Raw genomic sequence first — 27552 nt, forward strand, 5'->3', positions numbered from 1 at the left:
ATACCGAATTCTTATGTCTTCTCTCTTCCGAATCCTGAGCTAGACAGACATAGGCCTTAGGATACCAAGTTTGTGTTTGGTACTGAGTCTGTGGTGTTGGTAAGCGGGGAAGAAAGAGTGTGACAGAGGAAGAGGACAGTTAGGACCAGCACGGGAAAGATGGCAGGCACATGACGGGGAGAGGTGGTCAGAGGTGCATGTTTCAGTTGGCGTTAAGATGCTCAAAATGCATTCCAAATGTTTTTGGTTTCTTACAGTGAAATCTGCAGCCAGCAAAATGCGCTCTTTCGTGAATTAAAGAAAAATTCTCCTTAGCTGAGAGGAGGTCCTGCCATGGTTGTCTAAGGCAGGGGAAACTGAAGCAGTGAGATGCAGAAGGAATCAGATAGGAGAACAGGGCACACATAGCCCACTGTGTGACCTTGGGAATGTTGATGTCATTCTATGGGTCTCATGTATAAAGCACGTAGTGTACACTATTTCTTATTTTATTTTAATATTTTATTAATGTTATCCAAGAAGTTCATGCAATGTATTTTGACACTATTCACTGAAGTTTTTTTTATTATTTGTTTACGTGGATATCCGTGTGCCTGCATGAGTTTATGTGCGCCATGTGCATGCAGGAGTCTGCAGAGAACAACAGGGGTCAGAAGCCCTGGCGCTGGAATTACAGAAGGTTCTGAGACATCTGGTGTGGCTGCTGAGAACTAAATCCAGGTCCTCTGCAAAAGCAGCAAACCATCTTAACTGCTGAGCTCTCTCCAGCCCCTACACTGATTCTTTAAAGGATGTTCCCAAGGGTCATCCCAAGAAAAATATTTTAGGATGTCAAAGAGAAAAGACCTACTGACCAGTCCATTTCTTCCTTTTCTTCTCGCAGCTTACACTGCCTACATTTCCTGTGGTGGTGAAGATTGGCCATGCTCACTCAGGCATGGGCAAGGTAAGGCACGCTGCCTGGTGGCAGTCTGGGTTGTGCCCAAGGGGGCTTTTATTCAGCAAGCCCATTAGTAGACTATTCTTCCTGCGTCAATGGCTTTCTCCATAGGACCACAAGGTCCCTTGGAAGCCATGGGTTTTGCCCAGTCATACAGTGAAGAATACAACCAACCCAGCTGGCTCCTTAGATCTTTTGCCACAAGTGTGACCCTGGCTCCTGGAAGGGACTAGAGACAGAGGAGCTGCTAGAGAGATGGGATGTTCATGTTTACCAGTGTCAGAAACTGCGTGATTGGCTTGGAGTAAGCCCTTGTGGCATCTCAGTGTGCGTATCCACGTGTCTGCCTTCCTGTCTGTCTCACATCAACATTAGGTCAAAGTGGAAAATCACTACGACTTCCAGGACATTGCTAGCGTGGTGGCCCTCACCCAAACCTATGCCACAGCTGAACCCTTCATTGACGCCAAGTATGACATCCGGGTTCAGAAGATTGGCAACAACTACAAGGCGTACATGTGAGTATACGTGGAGTGTTCAGCCGATACTAACTATCCACTTTCCCTCCGCAGCCACCGTACCTCATCAGAGCTATAAGGCAGGACCAGGGAAAGGATGCCCCTAAGTCAGGCTTCTTAGCCTGAATTCTTTGTACATCAGAGGAGAGGTCTGAGAAATGAAACTGTAGCCATTCCACTAGTCTCTAAGTGGAGCTTGCTTTTCTTCAGACAGGAACAAAGGCTATATAGAGACTACAGTAGTGGCGGTACTGGGCCTTTTCACTAACGGTGCTCACAGGTTTTCTTGACTTACACTGTCACCCAGGTTATGACCGATGTTGCTAGAACCAACTCTTCTCTTTTTTTCTTCCTCTAAAAACCATGGCAGAGGTTAAACCTGCCACTACATCATGTTCACATAAATGCTTGGTTTAATATTTTGAAAAATGGATTGTACTCATTATGACCCTATGCACTTTTTAAAACTGTATTACACACACTGCACTTTTCCTACTTCAGAGGGATCTGCATGGTCCACCAGACTGCAAATCCACAAGCAGCTGAGCCCGAGTGTAAACGCCCAGCCTTGGAAACACTACTTTCCCAAGAGTGGATGGCTGTTCCACACAGCCACACCCGCCAGGAAGAGCGTAGACGTCAGGCAGACAAAAGACTTCCAGACCGGCCTGGCCTCTGTCCTACACATGCAGAGAGTTTACAGCTCCAATTTTGAGACTATTCATCTATGGTCTTTTAAGAACTTGGTTAAGATATAAAGTTTTTATCACGAACAAATAAGATTATTAACACATGAATTTGCTTTCTGCCACTCAGCACATGAAGCTGAATGCCTTTCTGTCCCTCAGCCATACGCACCTGTCCCCACTGTCCCCTTTCCCCTCTTCTCATTGTTGGAACCTCAGGAGGTTGGGAGATAGTCCTTTCCAGACCTGCTTTCAGTCTTAGTCCTTCCCACATAGACTGCTCTTCTCTAGGGTGAATTTCTTGGGAGAATACAAAATCACTGTGTTTCTCACCTTGTATAACAGTAGGCACCAGCAGACTTCAGGGGAAACCCTGGAGGAAAGCTGAAGCATGATGTGTGAGGCCAGCCTGGTCTACATAATGAGAGAGAGAGAGAGAGAGAGAGAGAGAGAGAGAGAGAGAGAGAGAGAGAATATTAATGTTTTGGAGGAATATTTATGTCCCTCATTGTCTTTCCATCACATTTCCTCTCAGGCTGTTGACTACACCCCTGCTCTGAGCAGGAATGGGCCTAGTGATAGCTAAGGTGAGGTGTGGCATCCCGAACAGCACCATTTGGTGGAAAGATACCCATCCTGCCCGCTATCAACAGAGGCAGTGAAGCTGTCCCTGGGGCCTTTCAGTGCCCACTTGCCCATGTGCTCCAAGGGCCTGTATGGGTCTGTGCCCTGGGTCCCATTGTTAGGGGAAGGCATGAAGTCTTGGGGAATTTTGCAAATTTTGAAGCACTGTACAAATGAAATGGATTTACTATTATTATTTACTCACAATTTCTGAGGCCCTTCGAATCATGGCTAGGTGCTGAGGACACAGAAATGAGCAAGTATCCCTGCTTTGAGGAGTCTAGCCCCAGGGACATATTTGAAACAATGGAAGGAAAGTTTATTTTTATTATGATTTTTATCATTTTCTTCAAGTTTTGCAAGTTTGTTTTCTTTTTTAATTTTACTTTCTTTTCCCTCTGTTCCTCTGTCCCTCCCTGCCCCTCCCTCCCTTCCTTCCTTTCTCTTTCCCTCCGTCCCTCCATCCCCTTCCTTCCTCCCTCTCTTTTTTCCTCTTTCCCTCCTTCCCTCGCTGCTTCCCTCTGTCCCTCTTTCTTTCTCTCCTTTTTTCTCCTTCTGTTTAGTTTCTCTTCCCCTCTTTCTTTGAGACATGGTTTCTCTGTGTAGCTGTGGCTGTCTGTTTCTTTAGAATTTTATCATGTTGAACTTTATCGAATGCCGTCTCTGTGTCTATTAAAATACTCATGTAACTTCTGTCATTCAATGTATTTATACAGTGCTAATTTTTAAATTTTTTTTTAAACTTTTGTGTGATGAACCAATGTTGCTTCTCTGGATTGAAACCAGCTTGACCTTGATGTATCTTCAAAGATTTGCATTGCATTTATTTGTGTGTGTGTATGAGCATGTGTCCTCATGAGCATACGTGTGTGTGTGTGTGTGTGTGTGTGTGTGTGTGTGTGTGTGTGTGTACCACAGTGAAAGCATGGAGGTCAGAGGACGACTTGTGGGAGTTGGTTCTCTCCATCTGAGTCCTAAGAAACTCAGGGCACTAGTCTTTGTGACAGGCACATCAACTAAGCTCTTTGCCAGCCCTTCTTCATGTATTCTTTTTTTTTTTTTTTTTTTTTGAGACAGGGTTTCTCTGTGGTTTTGGAGCCTGTCCTGGAACTAGCTCTTGTAGACCAGGCTTGTCTTGAACTCACAGAGATCCGCCTGCCTCTGCCTCCCAAGTGCTGGGATTAAAGGCGTGCGCCACCACCACCCGGCCCCTTCATGTATTCTTGAATTTGGTCTGTAAGTATTTTGTTGAGAGTTCTTGCATCTCTATTCACCAGTGGAATTGGTCTAAAGTTTTCCTTTTTTGTGTTGTGCTCTTACCTGGTTTGTCTGTTTGGCTTTGTATAATAGAGTAAATTTGGTGGCTTCCCTTTCCTTTCCATTTTTTGTGACTTTGATGAGTATTGATGTCAAGTCTTAAAATCTTTATGGAACTCGGCAGTGACTCCATCTGGTCCTCGCTTTTCTTTCTGACTAGATTTAATTACTGTTTCATTCATGTTGCTTGTTATGGGTTTAATATATTTCTATCATTTGATTTAATTTTATTTGGCCATAGGTTTTTAGAAATTCATTCATTTTTCTAGCTTTTTAACTTTTTGTGATGTAAGTTTTCAAAATACTCTCTAATGATCCCTGACTATCAGTTGAGTTTCTTGGATCAATGACCCTTTTTGTCTCTACTTTGGTTGTTTTGAGTCTCCTATTTCTTCTGCTTAATTCATTTAAAACAACCAACTTTTAAATGTGTGCTTCTATGTATCATGCTTCTCTTAGTCTCTACTTCCTTAAGTTCTACCCTCATCTCTATTTCTTGCCAGTTACTACACTTTGGTTTGTTTTTTTTTGCCTTTCTGGGATTTTGAGGTGCATCATTGGGTTGTTTACTTGAGACCTCTCTGATTTTTTTCCACATTAGGACTTTCGCTATACGCTTTCCTCTTAGAGCTGCTTTGCTGTATTTCAGAGCTTTAATGAGTGATGCTCTCATTTTCATTTGATTCTAGGAAGTTTTTAGTTGCCCTGTGACTGTTTCAATGACCCAGTATTCACTCAAAAGTGCGTTGTTCATTTGCCATGTAGTTGTGTAGTCTCAATGATTTCTTTTGCTGTTTATTTCTAGTTTTACTCCACTGATAAGATATAAGGAATTTCAATATTTCAATATTTTGTATTTGTTCAAGTTTGCTTTGTAGCCTCTATATACTTGATTTTAGAGGTTTTGTGAGTCTTTGAAAGATGTATTTCTTATCTATTGGATGGATTATTCTGAGATAGACCTTTGTTGAGAAAACAGGCCATGAAGGTGACAGGTGACTCTAGGCCCAACAGAGACCCTTTAGTTGCTCAGGAGAATTCTGGTGGGGAACACAGCAATAAACTGGTGATGGACAGTTCTGGAATTCCTGCACCTTCTATGCTGGTATGACTCATAGCCTGTCCTTTCCTGGTGGGACCTTGTTTCAGGAGGACATCCATCTCAGGGAACTGGAAGACAAACACTGGCTCTGCAATGCTGGAGCAGATCGCCATGTCAGACCGGTGAGTGAGCGACCTCCCATCCGCATGTAGAGGAAGGCGGCTGTCAGTCAAGAGGTGTTATAAATAGACAACACCTGAAGTAAGGGAGGCTCTGTGGAGATAGGACTAATACAACCCAGAGGCGCTGGCAGCCAGGGAACGAGGTCAGGCAGAGCCAAGTCAAATGCTGTTGCAGAGCTAACGACAATGTACCATAGAAGCTCTAATAAAGAAATAATAGCGTGAGATGAGGCCCAACTCTGGGCTTGGGAATATGGGTGAGTTCAGGGGGTCAGAAAGGTGAGGCACCATAAATAGGCACCGTGCTCGGTGGTGGAGAGGATAGGAAAGAAGAATGGAGGTGAGGGATGGGAAAGGTGAGCTCAGGAAGACCTTATCAGAATGTAGGCTCGGTGCGAGCTTACTGTCCTAGCCTCAGGACATCTTCCTGTCCCCTCCAGGTACAAGCTCTGGGTGGATGCCTGCTCTGAGATGTTTGGTGGCCTGGATATCTGTGCAGTCAAAGCTGTGCATGGCAAAGATGGGAAAGACTACATTTTTGAGGTGAGTCTGGTCCAAGGAACAGGTCAGTATGCAGTGACATCCAGACTGGGACCAGACTTTTGGCTTAAAAGTTGTGCGAGAATTCTCACACCACATTTAGAGTCTTCTATTATGAATGTCCAAGATGGCAGATCTGCATAGCCAGCTTCCTTTCCAAGTGGAGGGCTGTTGGCCACGTCACACAATAGTACTAGATGGCACGTCTAGGTGCCTGGTTCCTAGCCTACTTTGTTATGAAGGCATCGTAGTGATTGTATCATTTTTCCTCTGAGAAAGCCACCTTTGAGAATCATTCAGTCAAACGTAAATCACTATTACATGAGGCATTGGGTCCTCTCTACCATGGATGTGTGCTTATGGCCGCAGGGTGAATTGGTTTCAACTTGGCACCTGAATGCAGATGATTTTTTCTAACATCTCTTAGCCTTAGTGATATTGCGCTCTGCCTGGTCCCCTAACCCAGCTTCGCTAACTCTCCTTCCCCTGTTAAAGGCAAAGCTGTGGCAGTGAGAGCCCCACACTACCCCCTCACTGGACTCAGTCTTTCTGGAAGTACAGGAGTTGGTGTTTCCTGAATAGTAGTGTCAGGAGGCCCGAGTGGGTTTCAGATTGAAAATATACTCCATAGCCTGATTAGCATGGAACTTTCTAGATAACCATGCCACCCTCTCTGAGTAAGCCTGTTCATCATCTGCACATGAGAGTTGAATCACAGAGATAGGGGGATCATAGGATCCCCCTAAAACAGACATTTCTTAAAGAGAGGAAGTGTTGCTGTAGATACAGAATCAAGATCAGTGACAAGCAGAGAAGCTGTCCTGGTCAGGAGCAAGGCAGGAATCAGGCCGTTCAATGAGCAGAATGTTTGAGGACAGACTGAAAAGTCAAAGGATGCAAGCTGCCTGCTCTAAGGCATTCCCTTCCGTGTCTTCCTGCTCCTGTAAACTTCCAGCCCTGGGCCATACCCTCTCCTGCTCTTTTGCCTCTTCCCACTCCCAGCACTCTGCGTCCCAGAGCTCTGCTCTGGGTGAACGAACAGGAAAGGGGTCATGGCAAATGTTTGCAGCAGGAGCAAGCGATCCCTGTCTCTGCTGAGGAACGCAGTTCCAGACAACCAACCCACTTTGCTGCCTTAAACTGTATCCATTCCCACAAAGCCCAGCGGGCCTTTATATTTCCAGACCTTTTCCTTACCTGGGCCACATCTTCCACCAGGTCATGGACTGCAGCATGCCACTGATTGGGGACCACCAAGTGGAGGACAGACAACTCATCACCGATCTAGTCATCAGCAGAATGAACCAGATGTTGTCCAGGACTCCTGCCCTGTCTCCTCAGAGACCCTTAACCACCCAGCAGCCACAGGTAAGAAACCGCAAAGACACCCAGCGCAGTCGTGAACCACTGCTTCAGACACTGTGGCTCAAGAAGAAGCAGAGGTCAATACCTATAGAGCTAGCTGAGATCCAAGGGCTTCCCCCTCTTCCTTCTCTTCCATTCCTTCCTCTCTGGCCTCCTCCTCAGCAGTTCACAGTATCAGCTATGGAACTGTGCAGAGGTAGAGTCCTGGATCTCTGTCCTGAACTTGAAGACTCCAGAGAATTGCATCCCACTTTCCTGTGACTTGAGATGTCTTGGTTTGAATTAGGTGAGGGAAGTCTGAACCAGATAGTTCACTGGCTCTTTATTGCTATGTGTATAAGATCATCTTTCTGAGAAGGCTGTTGGTTTGGAAGGAAGGGAAAGTAGACCCCAGTTCTGGGGGAGACTGACATGGTGAAATTCAAATTAGAAATGTGCTTTTGTTCCTCTGAGAGAGAGGTGGCCTTCTCCAGTTGATGTGGTACACGACTCTCATCACAGTGACAGTGTCTCAGGTACAGGGCTCCTGGAAAATCCACACAAACTTCTGTAGAGCCTTAGGCCCAGGAGCTCTACAATAGGCCAAAGAATGGATATCTCCTTGGGCCTGAAGGTCAAAAATATATCCAGGACTCTCACCTCTGAACTTTTATATAATAGAGCGGTAAGAACTTGCACAGTGAATCCATGAGTCTTAGCGAACTTTCCCCTAAGCATTGGTGTAACTATGCAAGGAATCATTTCCCTTTAATGAAGGTCAGGTTTTGACATTTTTGTTAGAATTCTCTTAGAAACCTTTCCTTCAAAATTCAACCTGAAATAGTTTGGGGGAATAGAATAGAATAGAATAGAATAGAATAGAATAGAGTGTTAGCTTTGAAATGAACATCTCCCAAGTTAGGAATTCTAGACCTGCTTCTGTTAGCTTTATGGCCTTGGACAAGGTCCATAGCAGTAGATAAATAAAAGTAACCATAGTCCACATCCCTAGAGTGTTATGAGAATTAAAAGAAAAAGAAAAAAAAACCCTAAACTAAGGCGGAACGAACGATATGAGGCACCCAGTGATGGCTAATGTATGTGGTCAGCACATTCTGGGTTTCGATCCTACAGTCTGAGGCCTGGAGAAACATCAGCACCTTATCTAGAGATGAGCGAATGCCCTCTAAGATTACACTGCACTCAGTAGCAAACATCAGCCTTTCAGAAATCCTTCAGTGGGGAAGAATAAAGGGCTGAGAGTTGGGCAGGGAGAATCAGAGTGGGTTATTTAGGGTAGATGCTAATTACCCTAGACACTCGATCTTTGTAGAATCAGTAGAAAGAAATGTTGATATTCAGGATAATGAGCCTGAATTGCCAAGAGAAGAAATTGGATATTTTAGGCAGTAGTATATATGCCACTTGAGGTAGGCAGAAACATGATGTATAATAAATATTTTCCCCCAAAGTGACTAAATTGAAACAATGTGCCAGTTGGTAAGTTGTCCCTCTCTGGATCTGTTTGTCCTGTCGATCCAATCTAATATCTTTTGTTTTCTAAAATGTCCTTTAGAGCCAGCCCTGGTGGCACACGCCTTTAATCACAGCACTGGAGAGACAGGCAAGAGGATCTCTGTGGGTCCCAGTGTTACCTTCCGGTGTATAGGTTGGAAGATAGCCTTGGTAGATCATTAATGATGGCCTGCAATCACATTGCAGATTTAATTTCCACACAGGAAGCCTAACGGGACACACCCAAATCATATCTAAACCATACTATCCCTTCTTTTACAAACACTGAATACTTAAGCTTAAGCATCTTATCACACCACGCTGGAAACCTGGATACTTGGGGCGATTCCCTGCTCTATTATAACATCCCCTTATCTCCAGACTGTTTCCTCACTTGTGAAATGGAGTTAAAGTGGGTGATTTTTAGATCTTGTCTGATACCAAGGCTACCTGAAGTTAGCCAGACCACAAAGTCTGAGGCCATAATCCTTCACAAGACTGCCTTCTCTCCTGACATCAGCTGAAAGTTCTGGAATTTCAACAACCCCCGGGACTGACTAGAGCTTTGCAGGAATCAGGGAACTCACTGGAATTGTGTTCACAGGCACTGTTGTCATAGAAAACGACTCAGATTAAAACCAAGTCACATGAAGTTGCACAGCGAAGAATCTGAGAGATCACTGCAGGGCACGCCTCTCTCCTTTCATCTGTATACCATAGCACACGGGAGTATTGGCAACCAGAGCGACCGCCCGAGCTTCACTGTTCAGTTATGACTGGGACTTCATTAGTGAACCCTGATTGATTGATCTAATTGGACTGTCTACACATCCCGCCTTTTCTAGATGTCAAACTAATGCATGTGGTCTAAGGGGTCCACCATAAATAACAAAGACCCTTTATATCTGAAAACCATGGGAGTTTAGAAGCTTCTTCCTGTAAGCCTGATGTAAAAGCTAAGCACCCCCCCACACACACACACACACTTTCCACTCACCCTTCCCAAGACAGGGTTTCCCTGTGTAACAGCCCTAGCTGTCCTGGAACTTGCCCTGTAGACCAGGCTGGCCTCGAACTCACAGAGATCCACCTGCCTCTGCCTCCAAAGTGCTGGGATTAAAGACCTGTGCCAGTACCACCAAGCCTCACTTAAGGCAGGGCTGAATTCTTTCCTGCACACGCGATTAAGTTAATATAAATTTCCCAAACGCTTCCTGCTCCTTGTGAGCAGTGGCGAGGTTGGCTCTGTGTTTTTCCTTTATTAACGGAGGCCTAATAACCTTAGGACGTATGTAGTGGGTGAGATGCGGTTTTGCCCAAAATCTGTTTGTGTCCTGACTTGAAGACGTGACGGTGACTGGATTCCTGCCTGAGCAGCTTTTTCTGTGCCTTCTGTTAACTTCCTCCTAGTCTGTGCTCTGACCTCATACTGACCAGAAGCCAGTGGACACCCAGTAACAGTCTAACACCTGGCAAGATGCGGTGATGGCCCTTAAGCCACAACTGTACTGGTCACATTTCCAGACCCTGTTTTGTTTTGATAAGGACACTCACCTGATGACTGGGAAGACTTTCGTCATCTAAGCCCAGGCTCACGGGCCAGTCACACCTGCAGACCAGCTGCCTTCTTAACCCTGTTGTCATACCTCCCTGCCCCCTGTACCTTTCCCACATGTGTTTAAGGCTCGGTCTCTGCCTGTGAGGGTCCCACTTTTGCCTTTAAAGTGGTCCCTCTCTTTCCTTCGTTAGTTTATCCTTTCCCAAATGCTCACATCCATCTATGAACATCTCCCATTGGAAAACAAAGAACAAGAAAATACCCTTCAAGCCCCGCTCCCTCTAGCTACCAATCAATCTCCCCTGCATTGTTTTCCCACTGACACCTCTTTGTCATACCACATTTTCTCCTCAGTCCACTCCAACCAGCATTCTCCCCTACCATCCCACAGAAACTGTTCTTAGCAGACTCATCTCCAGATTACCCATTCTGATCGCCACGTCTCTTCTTGCCTTGGTTTCACAATGGCCTTCGATACAGCTGACTCCTTCAAGACAGTCCTTGCTGGGCCTCCGGGAGTGCCCTCTTACTCCTTTGTCCTCTGCTTCCGTGGCTCCTTGTCATGAGAACGCTACATCAGAACAGACAAACACGTTTGTGCATTTCCACAATGTCACAATTGATTGAGTAGGCCATAAATTCATAAGGTGCAGTGCTTTTAACGGAGACAGTGTGCCAGATAGTCCCACCTTTCCACGGTAACTTAGCTAAGGCAACACACGCTCTTTCCTTACAACCTTAATTGCAAACATTAACTCTATGATGGCGCATCACACGCCACACAGCATCTTTCTAGGTGTGCGGAGATTAAAGAGTGACTGCAGCAGTTTAAGCCCAAGAGCTTCTCAGAAGGAGGCTGACAGCAATGTAAAGAAAATCTAAATTGACGAGAGGAGGAACCCAAGCCTCGCTGCAGGGAGAGCAGCTGTCATGTCAGCCACAGGTGTCAGCTGCAGGTCTGAGAGTGGAGGGTGGAGCTGAGTCTGACTGCAGGGGCTGAAGGGCAGGACAGGCTGAGAGGAAGGAATAAACATGGAATGAATGGCAGGTCCAGCAGAAGGAAGTTGACTAGCCATGTCAACAGTGGGGACTGAGCTGAAGATCAGGGATAGTCGGGAGTTCTGTCTGCCAGTCCTCAGTGCACACACATGCTGGCCAGATGACAGGTTAGTGGGACATCACCATTGACAGTCTGGGTGTCTACCTCTGGGCCCAGTGAGAGAGTTAAACCCTTTCTTGTCAGTGTGTCTGTTAAAGTCTTAGGCCCAGGTTCCCTGGTGTGATTTAATACACCCTGATAAATTTCTAAGGTGGTAGGTACCCTTTTCACTCCCGTAACAAGTCCTTTGTCAGGCGCTGCTGAAGAGATGGTACTGGACATGGACAGATGGTGCTATGTGTATATGCATCCAAGGGCACAGGCGTCCTCCATCTTCAGCCAAAAGCTACCCATGCAATGGAGTCCCCCAGGGAAAGGCACGGCTGTTTTATGCAGTGTGGAGTAACTTAAACCATGGCAGCATGATCTTAACATTTCCTTCCCAGCTTTCTTTTCTGACCTTCCCACTTCTGATAAATCTCTAGACATACTCTGAACTTGTGAATTCCCTGGGGAGCTTGGCCAGCCCCTGTCTGATTCCTGCCTTGACCACGCCTTGCAATTCCAAGTCACACGTCTAAGGCTTAACACCTTTGCTTGCCTGTCTGACTACAGCACAGCCAGAGCACGGATCTTGCATTTCCACCAACGCCTTATCCTTCCCTTTGCCTAAATTTCCCCAGGCTGTTACATAGCCTCTCACCCACCTCTCACCCATGTGCCATCCTACCCTCTATACCTTAGCTAGGTGGGTCCCAAAGGCCTATTTTCGCCCAGCTCACTGTTGGGTACAGAAACTTTCACGACAGTGTGACATTTCTTCAACCACCCAAAGTTGCTATTGCTTCGCTGCTGCTACCTTTCTCTTCTTGAGTTCTGTTTTCCCACTTCCTGTCAGCTGATTCTTTCATTAGTTTGTTTGTTTGTCACTTCTCCTAGAATGCAAACTCTTTGAAAGTTGGAACTTGTTCACCATTTCAACTCAAGGGCTTAGCAAAGCCTCTGAACTCTGCTATACATTGAAGATACTCACGTGGGGCTCTACAGCTGGGATGCTCCTGGAGAGTTTCAATCTCAAGTGACTTCATCAGTGTAGCTCAGGCCTATACAAACTAAGAGGCCATGACATCACTAGGCAATCACTGAGCTAAATATTGTTATGCAGCATATAACTAAATATCGCAGGTGTTCCAAAAGGGCGGTTGAGAGCAGTTTCCCCAGGTTGTAGTCGCTTGTTTTGGGAAAATGTAAAGCCAAGTAACAAATGTAAATCTATTTTTAGTATCTCTGCATTTAGTAACAGCTCTTTACAAATGACAAGGGTACAGTGTTCTTCTTCTCCAGGCAAATCGCTTCCACCACTTTTGTCTCTGTGGTAGGCTTCACAGAACATAATTGATCATGTATCCCCATTTGAAATCAATGCCTTTGATAGCCCTATCATCCTGTATCTAGGTCCTAAGGAAGCCTTGGTAGTGCAAGCAGGAGAGATAAAAACCAAGAAACGTTGCCTGGATCCCAGCCTACATGTCATGTTTCCTGCCAGGCCCCTTCGAGTGTCATGTATGCCATTCCTCAGTCAAGCCACTCGTGTTAGCTTCTTTTGTGGCCGTGGAACCACAGGCTGAAAGAGAAAGAACTTCTTGCTTGCATTACATAGGTCTATGATCTACTCTGCTCAGTAATATTGATAATATAGAAGAGGACCAGGACAGACTTGTGACGAGCTTGTTTGTCCCCGCCCCCCCTTTCTCTGTCCACCCCTGTCCTATCTGTCACTAGAGCATTCCTTCCTATGATTAGAGATTACCTGAAGAAGGCTAAGGGAGGGAGGGAGGACAGTGAGTAGAGAGTATGCTTGCCTGGCTGTAAGCCCGCTCCTTACCTGAAGTGGATACAACGTGGAGAACACAAGCTAGCTAACTGCTGTGCAGCCTTCCAAGAATCAGGGAGGTATTGATCACATCACCAAAGGCAGAGAGGTGAATTACAAAGCTTTGAATGTCAATGCCTTAGCCTCGGCTTGCTTGGACTTTTAGCTTCTGGGCTGCCCCAGGCAACTGAACCTCTACATAGGGAATACTGTTCTCAGGGTGACACCTGGTGGCCAACAGTTGCAGAGCCTCTGTTGTCTACACTTAACTGAGCCTCTTTCCTTGTCACCCAGGCTCTCCCATCCCCCAAACAAACTCAGTCTCTGAGAGTGGGAAATTGCTCACCGCTTCATCTCTAGGTCTTGGGAGAAATGGAGTACCCAGGGATGCTGAGTGTGTCACGAACAGCTTGACAGCTGGGAAATCCCTGAGACATGTGGGGTGTGCCAGCGGGACCTGAGCGCAGCCTGAAGCTGGGGTCTAGAGAGAGCTGCTTTCCAGACCCCAGAAACAAGGGAGAGACAGTCAGGTGGCCAGAACTTTCAGATCTTGTCAAGCGAGATGGTTTCCTTGTTTTCATGTGGCTGGGTCCCGCTTGTTTGTTTTCATGTCTCTTTACACTGATCTCACACTTTTTTATATTCCTGTAAAATCTTCCAGAGATAAAAGGCCGAACAATAATGTAGGGATTTCAGATGCTAACTAGTGAAGCTGGGCCTGGTTTTTGTCAGTGCCTTCTTCAGTGCCCCTTGCTTATGCATTTAGCCAGCTTCTTATTTGGCTTGTGGGTAAGACCCATAGAGAACTGGTTTAAGACTAGGCCTCTGGAAGCATGGATGTGCATTTGGTACCTGGGATAGGGTGAAGCTTTCTTCTCCCTGAACTGATTACATCACATATTGGATGTGACTTCTAGTCTGAGGGTAGTAGTATAACAGGATGGATTCGAACTAGTGTGATCAGAGGAGAGACCAGGATGTTGGTGGTTCATCTATGCTATGGAAAAAAGTAGAAGGATTGAGGTAGAGGATGTAGTTCAGTTGGTAGAATACTTGCGTAGCATGCATGAAGTCCTGGGATCGAGCTCCAGCACAGGCATAAGCCAGGTGTGGTGGCACACCTGCAATCCCAGCATTCATGGTGGAGACAGAAGAATCAAAAGCTCAAGGTATCCTTGGCTACACAGCAAGTTTGATGCTAGCTTGGGATACATGGGACCCTGCCTCCAACAAAACAAAATAAGTTAAAGGAACTGCACTTGGCTGGCAGATGTTTCCAGAAGCCTATGACTCAATGTCTCTAGCTTTCTGATGCCGTCACGGATTAGAAATGGTCCTAGAGGCAAATTTGCTGGGAGACAGGCTTTGACCTTGTATAAGGAATCAACTCACCGATACTGAGAGCCGAAACTGTTGCTCTGGACCGTGTGACTGTCACATTAATGTTCAGGCTTCAGCGGAGTAAGCCGCTTATTAGGGAGGTGGAGAAAGGGCAGGTGGGAGCGAATGGAGCAAGTAAGACTCAGAATCTTCCAGAGCTAGAGTGTTGTGCTCCAGGATGCGTGCAACCACCAGACCTGGGAGAAGTAGCAGGAAGAGTTCAGAATAAAAGGTCTGAGGAGTTGGGGAGATGGCTCGGTGGCTAAGAGCACTGGCTGCTCTTGTAGAGGACCTAGGCTCAGTTACTAACTCACAGCTGTGTACCAGGAGATAGTGACACTTTTCTCTGACCACTGTGGGCACTAAGTACACACGTGGTACCCATATATGCATGGCGGCAAACATTCCTACACATAAAATATAATAAATAAATTTTCCCATGAGCTTGTAAGTACTAGGACACTAAGACTGACAGGGACTCTCTTCACTCTGAGAAGCGCAGCCCCTTAGGGAGGGGCACAACTGTCCCTTGGATCCCACTTGCCCTACGAGGTAAAGTTAGGACAAGCCAAAGCCTTCCTGCTTCCCACAGCAGGGCTGCCTTCAGAGAACGTGTTCCCCAGTGACTAGAAGCTGAGAACTCAGGGAGACTGGGGGCAGGTTCAGATAAAGCCACCAGTGACTAGATCCCTTAACGAACTATTAAGAGAAACCGGCTATTTTGGGTCTGTCTTTACTTTCAGGGACATCTTTAATCACTCGAAACTGACATTCTGACCTAGGGTGGCCTGATCCTCAGAGCCCCCATAGGACTTGTGGCCCCTGTGGACCATTTCTGGTGTCCTCAGGTTATGGGAGGACCACAAGCCAGGCGATGGTCTTTGCCCGAAGAGTGGTTCCCCCGGGAAGGAAGGAGCATCAGCTCATCCCTGGATACCTTTTATACCCTTGCGGAGGAAGGAAGGGGGTGAGTCCGGAAAGGTCTCAAGGTGCTGAAAACATACCGTCCCCTTTGCTCTACAACCTCCTGACCACATTCCTTCCTGCTGCTTCATTCTCCCTGGAGTCCTGGACCGGGGAAGCGAGGCCTGGGGGAGCTGATCAGAATAGTTCTGTGGCGTGGCCAGCAAGGAGCTTGGCCTGGCCCCTTTCCTGGGGCCAGACCCTGGGACCCTTTCCCAATTTCCTGTCTCAGATCTGCTGAGCAAGCACAGGCCTTCCTCCTGGTGGGGGCAGCTGGTGTTAAGCCAACAATTCTCAAAAGTTGAGTCACTCGATGTCTTTCCTTCCTCAGCTTTCCGTCCTGTTGGGGCCTCACTCAGATAGGGGCTCCTCTGCCAGTCTGTCTACTGAAAGCCACGGGTGGAAAATTAGAGGTGCCGTTAGCGAAACCCCACAGATCTTCAGTCATGGGCTTGGTTTCTCTCCTAGGCCAGTGATTTCCTCTCCAGTCACCTCAGGAGCCATTTACTCTTCCTAATCTGATGGTGTTTTTTTTTTTTCTTTTCAACTGAGTGTATCTTTCTAAAACTAAGACATTGATACACAGGGAGAAGGCCTAGTCTAACCTAATTGTGTTAGAAGCCTCCATGTAAGAACTACTACGCACAAGATGGCGGGAAACTATCCAGCTATGTCTTCTCCACTGATGCATGACATAGATTTATTCTTCCGTAAATAAAAACAATTCTGTTGACTTATTATTTGCTGGCTAGGACTTCACAGTATGTAAAGCTCATCTGTTGTTTCTAAGCCGCACAACCCTTAGGTGAGATATTGGGCTAGTTACTCTGAGTGTGTTCACGTGTCAGGAAAAGACAATGAAGATGGTTATCCTGAGTCAGCTGGCTGCTAAGGAGAGCTGGGTCTCACCCCACGGGAGGCTCTGTGCAATACCATGTACCATGGCTTTCTGATGTGCCTATGAGGGCATGGGGGAAGGAAAGAAAGAGAAAACCGGGCATCTGTGGTCCTTTATGAGGAATGCTGCTCTTCTCCCTTGATAGCGAAATGCTCACCGGGTCACCTTGAGAGTGTATTTCACCAGCTGCTTCATGGGACCTTCATCTGTCCTGCCCACTGGCTCTCTTGATTGCTAAAGCCCTCTAACCCAGCAGAGTAGGACATTAGCCTCGTTAGCCTTAGTGGGCAGCAGCACACTCTCCTCACCGAGTCCCTCCAAGCCTGTGCCTGCAGTATATCTCTGGTCAGGCCCAGCAGCCCTGGGGTTCTGCTTGCCTCAAGACTGTACTGCTAAGAAGGGCTTATCTTTGCACAAAAAAAAAAAATTAATGGAAGCCTGGAGTCAGAAGAGCCAGCAGAAGTCATCTGCCTGTGACGACTTGTGTCCCCTGCACAGAATCTCTGGCTGGTTGAAGAGCTCATGGAGGGAAGGCCACCGTTACCTAGGCTACCCTTGACATGGTTCACACGCCACCCTGGTGCTGCCATGGCCATATCATTTAATCCTTGCAGTCTGACCATTTGGGGAAATTGAGATTCAGAGATGAAGTAACTTGCAAAAAGTCACATAAGGAAAGATGTTTCCAGTCTCTCAACCTCACCTTGCCAATGCCGATGCACCCCTTCAAAGAGGTGCCCGGATGTGGTGACAGTGCTTTCTGGTGAGGACTGACCAAACAGGAAGGCAATGGATCTGTCTCTCCTTATTGAGACACAAATGCACCTTCAGCTGCATCAGTTTTGGCAGCGGCATTAGACTGACACCCTCTAGCCGCCATTCCCTAAGCCCAGAGCTTCGCGAGGCTTCATTCCCTCCCTTTCTTTGTGTATATGATCACAGGAGCTGGACGAAACATTCTTACCTGTTTGAGTCAACCAGCTTCCCGAGAGCAACCCGGCCGCTCAGGCTGACCATGAGTTCCTGCCTTGGACTGGCTATAGGCCAAATTTTGGCAGTGACGCCAGAGTGGCCAGACTTCTGTGGAATTCAGCATCCCAGGAGGCTCTCGGTGACTGGAGACAGATCTCGTGGTAGCCAAACCCCACAGGGAATAAGCCCTCAGCCTCTAGCAGACAGCAGGCTTGTGGGAGGAGCCAGGGTGTCTCTGCCTGGCAAGGGACAGTCCTAAGGGACTCTCCTCCTGGCCTCCCTCAGCCCCTGAGAAGTCCAGTCCACAAGCTCAGTGGAAGCAGGGGCAGGAGAAGCTCTTTAGGCGCCATCAAGAGTAGCTGAGGCTCATTCCCAGGCTTTTGCCCTGAGGACTGCCTCTGGGACCTATTCTCCCAAAGCTTTGGGGAGGGCACTTTGACTTTCATTTTCTCCTTGAAGGTCTCACATGTATATTTCTGTGGCTGAGGAGAACCAGGATCAGCCTGCCTGGTGAGTGCCTTCTGGGAGGCCTGAGGGAGACAACAGGCAAGAATGAGTCTAGATGCTCCACAGGTTTGGCTTGCCCTGCCCTATGCCTGAGTAGCTGTCTTAGAAAATGAGAGGCCATGACACTGAACATATGGCCTAGAAAAGAAACCAAATAATAAGGTTCGGCCCAGAAGGCACAGGTAGTTTTCGGATATGTAGGGAATGGAGGCTAGAAAGGTTGATTCCAGCAGTGCTGAAGCGATTGGGAATGTTAGTAAAGCAATATCTACCCCATACAGCCATTGTTAGGTGTAAGGGAGAGACCACATAAAGGGCACATGGTAAACACCCAGGGAACTTCAGTTACAAACTGAGAGAAACTAAGAGGCACAACTAGGGAGAGGTTTTAGGAGGGTAACAGTGGCGGTGAAGAAGGAAGAGCAGAGGTGACTGAAAGGATTAGGGAACTCTCGTGTAAGCCAAACCTGACAATGCTTAACCAAAAATGGCAAATGGAAGATGATGCCGGGGGAAGGATGGAGGAGCCCTGGGGATGAATGGGTTGGGTGTCCACCAGCTGGCTTAATGGGGGGGGGGGGGCTCAGTGTCAGGACTCAAAGCAGGTCTCCCTCAACCAGTTAGAGTGCTTGGACGAGAGGGCTGAAAGGCTGGTGTCTGTGGTGGTGGTGGTGGAGGTGGCTGATAGGTAAGATGGGCTTCCCTGACGAGGGGTACTAAGGGCACCACAAAGGTCATGCCTGTTAGTGAACAAAATCCCGTACCGTGGGAGATGATGCCATCATCGAAAGACTGAGGTACTGAGAAGGCGAACGCTTCTACTTCCAGGTAGGAGCTGGGAACTGGCCATAGGAAGCTAGGGAGAAATGGCCAGACTCAAACCCCGGGGAAGTGGGAAGCAGGAGGTGAAAGGGCACTGAGGTGGGAATAGGGCTTATCTCCAGGGGTGAAGGGCACCGAGAGGGAAGTGAGAGTCAGTTCGAAGGCACATTTAGCCCACTTCACAGCCCTGGGTGGGGAGGTCCACTCTGACATCACCATCGGCCCACTTGGCACACCTTGCCTTTAGAGAGTGTTTCCGCGCACTGAAGACAAGCTCCACACGTGCCTGAAACCCAAGTGTGAGACAAACCAGTCACAGGCATCTTTGATCCTGTCAGGACATAATCAGAATCACAGCTGGGCGGAGAGGAAGCGTGGGAGTGGAGCCATGTCGTCAGGCAGGACTGTAATTCTGCAGTTCGAGACAGCAAAACAACGTGGCCTTGAGCACATTACCCGTGTTTGCGTCTTACCCTTCCTTCTGGGTAAGAAGGTTCTGAGAAACAAGCAGCGGCCCCCTCCTTCAGCTCCTTCTCCCTCAAGGGTACAGCCTAGCCCAAAGAGTGGTTCAGACCCCTAGTGAGTCCCCAAACTGAACCCACCCTCCAGTTCATCCCGATGAGAAAGGAACCACATCAGAACTCACGCATCGACCCCGCCCTACCCCAGTCCCCATCACCACCCCCTCCTATCAGAAGCCAGGCCTGTGAGTACAAAGTGAACTGGATGTGCGGTGGGAGAACGAAGCACAAAAACTCAAGCAAGGCTGCAGTGAGTAAAATGAAAGAGGCTTGAGGAGGGCTTAGGCTCCCATCAGTAATTCCAAGCCCCACACGGCCTACTCCTTAACCAGCAGCAGTCCAGAGGCTGAGGGTCCTCAAGGTCTAAAATCTGGATGTCCTGAGCAGATCCGGGGACCCCAGTGCAGCCTTGACACTGCGCTTCTCTTTGGTGTTTGCTTGGAACCTTGTTTGTTTTAATCTCTTGTGGCTTTCTTTTTTGTTTGTTTTGTTTTTGTCTTCCAGAGTGGAGCTCTGAAGGAACCCGACTCCAGCAAGACCCCACCTCAGCGGCCACCGCCCCAAGGTTGTTTACAGTATATTCTCGACTGTAATGGCATTGCAGTAGGTCCAAAACAAGTCCAAGCTTCTTAAAGAGATCGGTAGTTAATTTTTCAAAGCAGAAAATTTAAGCCAAAAACAAAAAGAAGAGAAAAGAAAGGAAGGCAGGGAGGGGAGCGGCGGACCCTCCGGCCAGTGCCGCCGCCATGTCCTTTCAGTGCTGACTGGACTGTTCCTCCTATGCAGGGTCAGCTCCTTGTCCGGTTGTTTACCTGTCGCTGTCTGTGCTTGTAACGCTTCTACGTTTTCTGTATAACTCGTGGTTCCAGGGCTGTTTGTCAACAGTGTACAAAAGAATCGTGCCTCTTGAGTCCAGTGTGACTATCCTATCTTCTGGGTGGTTTGATAGTGTTTCTTAAGCATCACACAGTGAGGGCTGAGATCTGAGCCCTGCAGTGGACGGGGAGAAACAGCCACCCACAAAAAGACAGCCAGGCTTCTCTCCTCCTCCCCCAGGCTCCCACTCACCTCCTCCCACTTACCTCCACGAGTGCTTGGGATCTTCAGTGACCTGTGTTTTACTTCCTCCCTGCATGACTAGGGTAAATAGATAGCACTTCTAGGAGATTTTTTCAAGGTCTACCTTTCATAGTTCCATCCACGGGATCTGAAGGCATCCATCTTTTTCTCTGTTCGCTAGGATTTGGTGCAGTGTGAGTTTGTGTGAATAAGCTGGCCGTGCCTGTAGAGCTCTTGTGTTTTTAGTGACGAAATACAAAGAAGCGGCTGCTTCCAGGAATGTGTTCTGTATTTTAATGCCCGTGTTCCCTTCATTTTGATTATTAACTAGCTATAAGGTTAAAAAACTAAGGGGCCGCCAATGTGCAATATCCAAGTGATCTCCTATTCTCTGTGTGTCGATTCTCAGTGCCTGCAGTTGTTTCTTTGTTGTTGCTGTTTCTAAACTGGCCACGTGTGCTTCTGTGGAACTGGGGCTGCTGTGTATTCCTCAAAGCTTGACCTATGAAGAGAGCTGGCTTTCCAGCAGTGCTGAAGAGAGACCCCAGGGAACAACTGACCTGAGAGGGAGTTAATCATTCCCCAGGCTTCCTAATAGGAGACCGAGTCAGCTACGTCTCCTGTCACCTGAGTGGGTTCTCTAGCTACCTAGCTCTGGTCTTGACCACTTTAGTTCTTAGCCTGGCCTCTTTGGAGAACCCAAACCAGGGAACTTTCTGGAAAACTCTGGCCCAGGTGTTGGTATGTGTGTTGGACAGAGGCCCCATACTTTGGAGAACCCTTGCCAGTGTGTCTGTCCTTCCATCTGACCAAGAACCTTGGGCAAATGATGTAGTTGTTAATTAAGCCAGAACTTGAGGTTCAGTGCATCATCTTGCCATCTGCAGGCAGAGCCGGGAATGGAACGAGAGGCCTTCTTCAGCCCCAGAGCCCATCCAGGAGCTCAGGTCAGCTTCTGGCTCTACTTTTACATTCCCCACCTTTCTGGCGACATGGCCAGGTTCTGGACTGCCAGGTCTGAGGAGGGAGTAGTATTGGTTGTCAGGGGGCACATGCCCTGGTTTCTCTTCTGGCTTCTGGAAAATTCTGAGGCTCTAGAAAAATGTGTATAATGCGGATGGTGGTCAATCAGTTGTGTGTGTGTGTGTATATATATTAAGCATATATATATATGCATATATGCACTTCCAGATGGGTTAAGAATCAGGTCCTTAAACACCTCCTAGTCTAAAGAACTGCTCAAAGAGAGGAAAGGAACATTTCACAGAATGGAGGAATACATTTTTTGTTTTTAAACTTCTTTTTTATGTCTAAGCGGTGCGCTGATGGTGATGTTGCTTTTCTGCATGTTATCATTGTGTTACATCCAGGTGCTTTTCATGTGACATTTGTGAGCCACAAAAACAAAGTTGCCATTTGAATTCAGTCAGGCTACAGGATGGTGTCAGCCAAGGCCTCTCCCAGGTGGGGGTTAGCCGCTGATTACAGTTCCCACTGCCACACGCAAGCAGACAGCATCACCTGACTATCACGTTCCCTCAGGCAGCATGCTAAAGGACAACTCTGTGGCCTGGGGGGCACTTTTGTCACATTGTAGGGTTTCTGTTCAGGTGTTCTGTTCCCATTTCTTTTCCAATGTCGTCCCCCTGTTTTGTACTGATCTGGCTGGGACATCCTCAGCCGATGCCGGAAGTGTGATGAAGCCCCTCTCTTTTGTGATTCTCTTGTACAGCTCAATGTGCAATAAAGGAAAAGTTCTATCTGTCTGCAGTGTTAAGTTGTAAAGTTTCTGGCTACTCGATTACCTCTGTACAAGTGGGGAAGCACTCAGGTTTGTGATACAAGAGGCTGAGCTCTCACCCTGGAAGACACGCTGATGCAGTAACGATGCTCATGCAGGAATAGTCTTGGTGTCAGACTTCAGGGGACAGAAGCTGGTTAACATGAAACAATTGGCAGGGCGTGTAGTTACCTGATGTGGCTTTGAACTCCTTAAACGTCTAGAATTCCACATATCTTACATACGTCTTTTTATGTGTAACATCCCCTCCTATTAATTGGTAACTGATGATAACAGGGGAGCCCGTACCTAGAAGGAAGATGAGCTGGCCATCCCCGGTTCACAGTAGCATAGACACGCTTCAGCCTCTGCAGAGGACATAGGAGTGTTCTGGATTCTAGGAAACTAACAGGGCCAGCCTTAGCTGTGGCAAGCCCACGAGTGTAAACTCGGATGAGGCGAGAAACTGGATTTTCCAGGATAATTGGGAGTCATTTCCACTAGGCAGAGTGTGTCCATGAAGTCATCTTTTGACTTCAAAGATGTGCAGATCCCCTTCTGAGGAGTTTGAATTGATTCCACACCTTCCGTCCTTCACCTCTTAGACAAAGGAGGGCTTTTTTGTCAACAGGCCATCTATCTGATGGTTCTGTGTCTCATGTTGGGTAAAAGGCATGCTGTTATTAAGGGGGCTGTTTGCCAGATAGTGCCCACAACATCCCTGGGGGAGCCTAGGGCTTGAATGTCTGGAGAATTTCCCCCCACACCTGAGCGGTTTGTCATGTCAGGGCCCCCAGGATGGCACTCAGGTAAAGAGGGCCTGGGAAGAAAGGATTGATCCTGGTCGTGGGAGTTAATGCACCAGTGAAGCCCAGGTGGGGTGGGTGTGGCAATCAGACACCTGCAGGCTTGGAGCAGGATGAAGGTAGCCCCATGGAAACAATGTCAGTCAGTCATGATCTTAGAGCACAGAGCCTTTTCTGAACAACTTTCTCATCCGTTATCATCTTTGGAACAACTACTAGCTTTAAAAGATAATTGTAGGACTTTTAAATGGGTTATGTTTGGAGAGACTGAGGCCCAGAGAGGCTTGGCATCTTGTTGGGGGAGTGTCACTGGCAGAGAATCTCTTAAGTGTTCCGGTTCTTATTCTAGTGTTTGTGCCCTGCTCTCTCCTGCATCTTCTGTGTAGATTTGGGGGTTCCTTAGAAGTCCTCAGTGCAGGGTGGCTTCTTCCTGAGGACTTTGTGAAGCAGAGCAGAGTCCTTCTGGTCTGGGGCCTTCTCCCTTTGCCTTTGTCCCTGCCCTTCTGCCTTCTGCTGTGACTTAAATGGCCAGTCTCTGAGAAGGAGCAAACAGTGATGCTGTTTTGTCTAAAAATTCCCTTCCCTGCCCTCAGAGCCTTGGGTAGCTACTTATAATATTGCTTATCCTTTAGCAATGATCTAACCACACAGTTTGAGATATAGATTCTACTAAGGAAACCCTTTGATATGGTTAAATTATGAAGTTTTTCTTGTACTGAACCTAGGGGGCCCTGGGCAACCCCAAGGAATGCAGCCCCCAGGCAAGGTGCTGCCTCCACGTCGGCTCCCTTCGGGACCATCACTGCCATCTTCCTCTTCCTCCTCCTCCTCCTCTTCCTCTTCCTTGGCTCCTCAGAGGCCGGGCGGCCCCACCGCCACCCACGGAGAGGCATCCTCCAGCAGCAGCTCCCTGGCAGAGGCCCAGCCACCCCAGGCTGCTCCACCACAGAAGCCCCAGCCTCACCCACAGCTCAAGTAAGATAACCCAGCAGTTCCTCACCCCCTTCCTGTCCCTCCTTATGGGCTGCGGGCCTCTGACCTGCTATAGAATCACCTTCAGGTTGCCACAGATAGTTGATGATTTGGGGGAGAGATTGTTGGTGGTGATGGTTGTGGGTGTTGTGTTTGTTTGCTCTTTGCTGTGTGTGAGAAGGATGCCTAGATTGACTTGGGAGGGGAGAAAAGAAGGAAATTCAGTTTTGCCTCAGGGTGAGTAGCTGCTGACACCCACCGCTTTCTTCACAAGGGAATGTGGCAGTGCTGATCCATCTGTCTAGCCAACCACGAACGTGGGGCTCCCACTCTTTTCCCCCCACATGCCTGCCTCCTAAACTTAAAAACAAACAAACAAAAACCTTCAAGTCTTTCCTACTCCTGACCCAAGGGTACACAATCAGAAAGGCTACCCAAAGGAAAGGGTAACGCCCTCCCAACGCTGGCCTTCCGCTGTCTGGAGAAAGTGTAGGTAAGGTACCGAAGACGGCACCAGTAGAAGTTCAAAAGAGGTCCATCCTCTCTGGTGCCCTCATTCTCAACAGTCAACCCGGAGGCCCCTCCGCGCTGTTCTGCTGCTGCACAGAGAGCCGTCGAGAGCCCTTAGGAAGCAGTAGCTCTGTCCTTGGGAGGGCAGCCCCAGTACAGTCTGCCCCACCCACTCCCCAGAGCCACACACGCTAGTCTTAATATCTCTCTGCAAACTACGTCACCACTCCTGGCAGAGATAGCAACAGCTCTGGGGACATCGGAGTGACCTGCTTGTAGGTCAAAAGCGGTTCTCAACCTGTGGGACATGACCCTTTGGGGGGTTAAATGACCCTTTCACAGGCACCGCCTAAGATATTTACGTTATGATTCATAATAGTAGCAAAATCATTACAGTTAGGAAGTAGCAATGAAGATAATTTTATGTTTGTGGTCACTACAACATGAGGAACTGTATTAAAGAGTCGCAGCATTAGGAAGGTTGAGAACCTTGCTCCAAGTGCTGGACACTAGAGAGAGGCTGTGAACTTTCAGAGTCCAGGGAGAGCCTGTGGATTTCACACACAGAAGAAAACTTTGCTCAGAGCCCCCATCGACATCAGTGGCAATGTCAGGATTGGTGCCTGAGTGTCCAGATGGGCACTTCTCTAAGTGGCATGGCTACTCTTGTTCTCCAGCTCAAACCAGTAGTCCTTCTTATAGCCGACTCTGCATCACCTCCTCAGTTCAGCAGTTTGTCCTTGCTGATTGGGATCATCCCAGCTGCCCTGGCCGCAGTATAAAAGCGAGCCTTTGGGTTGTCATCGCCTCTGGGCTGAAGCTGACGAGCAGAGGCAGCCTCTGATGAGCTAGAGGCTCGTACCCGGTGCCCTCTGCTTGTGCAGGCAGAAGGCTCCTTCCCCAGAGGCCCACATGCTAGGGCTTGTCACCAGCTTCAGTGAAAGGCAGGACACCTGTCCGCAGTCCCTGTGGGAGGAGAGAATGACACACAGGTGGGACTTTCCTGGATGCACCCAGCATTTAGAGAAGGACGGAGGGCCCAAAGCAGGTCCTAGAGCCAGAAAGACCCAGTGGGAGTCAAGAGACAAGCCAGGCCGCCAGGGAAGCCAAACCTCATGTTTCCTCCTGTATTGTGGTGTTGGCTTCCCCCCAGATGCAAGCCTTCACAGTTTTTCTTTCTGAATCACTTGTTATGAAAGGATAAGTTCCTAAAGTGTGTGTGTGTGTGTGTGTGTGTGTGTGTGTGTGTGTAGGGGTGGTTGGGTTTTGTTTTCATTATAGTATTGCTTAATAATCATGGCCCATTAAGGTGCCTCTTTTGCTCCTTTATACCCTGAATCCAACAAAGCTCATATCAAGGTTCCTCTGAGGAAGGCTACGGGGGTGACTGTGATCACAGAAAGGACAAGGACATGGGCTAGAGATTTAGCAGGATGTACAATGCTTGCCTAGCATGCACAGAGCCCTGGGGTTGACACCTCCCATCCCTGCATAAAACATGGGGTGGTGGGACATGCCTGTCATCCAGCACTTAGGAGATAGAGGCCCAAGGGTATACTCACTGCACAGGGAGTTCTAGGTTAGCCTGAGCTACAGGAGAGCCTGTCTCTAAAAAAAATAATAAATGCAAGACCAGGGAAATGGAGCCATTAGACTTTGTGGATCAGGCTGAAGGTTCCTTTGAAATAAGAGAGAAATAGGAGAAACCAAGAGAACTCAGAGGTCCTCATTCTACCAGAATCTTCATGCCACACACAAAAAGCCCAGGGTCAGAGTGACACATGGCTTGCCTGAGGTCACTTGGTGGCAGAATCAAGTCTCTGAAGTTGAGTCCATCTTGACAGTTGATGAAAAATAGAGGCCAGATGCCCAAAAGTGCTGGTGTGTGCTTTTATCAGAGGAAAGGGGTGTGAGATGCCTAGATCCATACTTAGAAGCTGAGAACTTTTAGCCTCAAATAAAAGACCCAGCCTTTGAGTCACCCATTCTTCCTGTTTCCCCTCTCACTTTTGCCCTCCTCTCTGGTCCCACACTGCTCCCACCTCTTCCTGTTTCAGTCGCTCTGAAGGTGAGGAAGTAGCGAAGGGCTTCCTAGCACCTTGCGCAGCTCTCCCGGCCCGTCTCTAGCTACCCAATCCTCCCTGGGGCGGGAGTGGGGAGTTCTTGTTGTCCACCTTCCTGTGACAGCCCTTCGCAGTCTCACCAGGAACACCCTCCTCATGTTCTCTCTGGTTTTTATCTTCAAGCAAGTCGCAGTCCCTGACAAATGCGTTCAGCTTCTCTGAGTCCTCCTTCTTCCGGTCTTCAGCCAATGAGGATGAAGCCAAAGCGGAGACCATCCGGAGCTTGAGGAAGTCCTTTGCCAGCCTCTTTTCAGATTAGCTCTTCAGGTACACGAGGGCACCCGGCCCAACCAGGAGAGGCATCTAAGACATTCACCAACAACAACAGTCTGCCATGTTTGGTGGCGATGTCCCATGACTTGACATGTGTGGCCCCTTCCTCTGTCCCTTGTGCTCAGTAAATTTGTGCAGCCCAGAGATGACCAGGTGACAGTCTCAGGGCAGGTGCCTACCCTGAAAGGTACTGACAGGAGAGGGAAGGGCTGTTCCCCTGTAGTCTTAAGAGCTTTATTCTGAAGTCATCGTTGCTGTGAATTTAGTGGCCTTATTGTGACAGAGCCATTGTGTCTTACCCTTCCCTGTGAAGCCAGGATCTCCATAATGGAGGACACCTGGCAGCTGAACCCAGCTCAGACACAGAACTCAGCATGTCCATGTAGTCAGTGCTACCTGTGGGAAGTATATACTTAGAAGTACTATTGGCTCTGAGTTTTAGGAGTTCCCCCCAGAGCCGGGTGTCCTGCAGCACCTTTTGAAAGCACACTCGCCTGACCCCACCCTCTCTAGAATGCTGTGGTGGTGAGGGTCCTTCTGTCTGTTGAAACAAGAGGATGAGGACTGCAGTATCGCCTTTCTCCCCTCCAGAGAGCAGTTTTGTTGTGTGACCTCCCAAAACTTTGCTGTGGAAGAGAATGCATGCCGCTGTAACAGCAGTACACCCACCTCTGTGTTCCTCACCTTGTGATGTCAAGACTGTGGTGTAATAAAAGCGTTAACCGGCA

General features: G+C 48.0%; 1 protein-coding gene across 1 annotated transcript in view; it reads left to right on the top strand.

The window, feature by feature from the left end:
• Syn2 (synapsin II) overlaps positions 1–27552 on the top strand; it is a 155830-nt gene extending 128278 nt beyond the window's left edge. Inside the window, exons 6-13 of the mRNA XM_041641057.1 lie at positions 884–946; positions 1316–1458; positions 5235–5309; positions 5750–5852; positions 7068–7217; positions 19806–19866; positions 23672–23921; positions 26675–27552. Coding sequence (XP_041496991.1) covers positions 884–946; positions 1316–1458; positions 5235–5309; positions 5750–5852; positions 7068–7217; positions 19806–19866; positions 23672–23921; positions 26675–26810 — 981 coding nt within the window. The 3' untranslated portion in view covers positions 26811–27552. The remainder of the gene's footprint in view (positions 1–883; positions 947–1315; positions 1459–5234; positions 5310–5749; positions 5853–7067; positions 7218–19805; positions 19867–23671; positions 23922–26674) is intronic.

This window comes from Microtus oregoni, unplaced genomic scaffold (assembly GCF_018167655.1).
Source record: "Microtus oregoni isolate MIOR12 unplaced genomic scaffold, Mior012 000002F_ref0000024, whole genome shotgun sequence".
In the NCBI taxonomy this organism is placed as follows: domain Eukaryota; kingdom Metazoa; phylum Chordata; class Mammalia; order Rodentia; family Cricetidae; genus Microtus; species Microtus oregoni.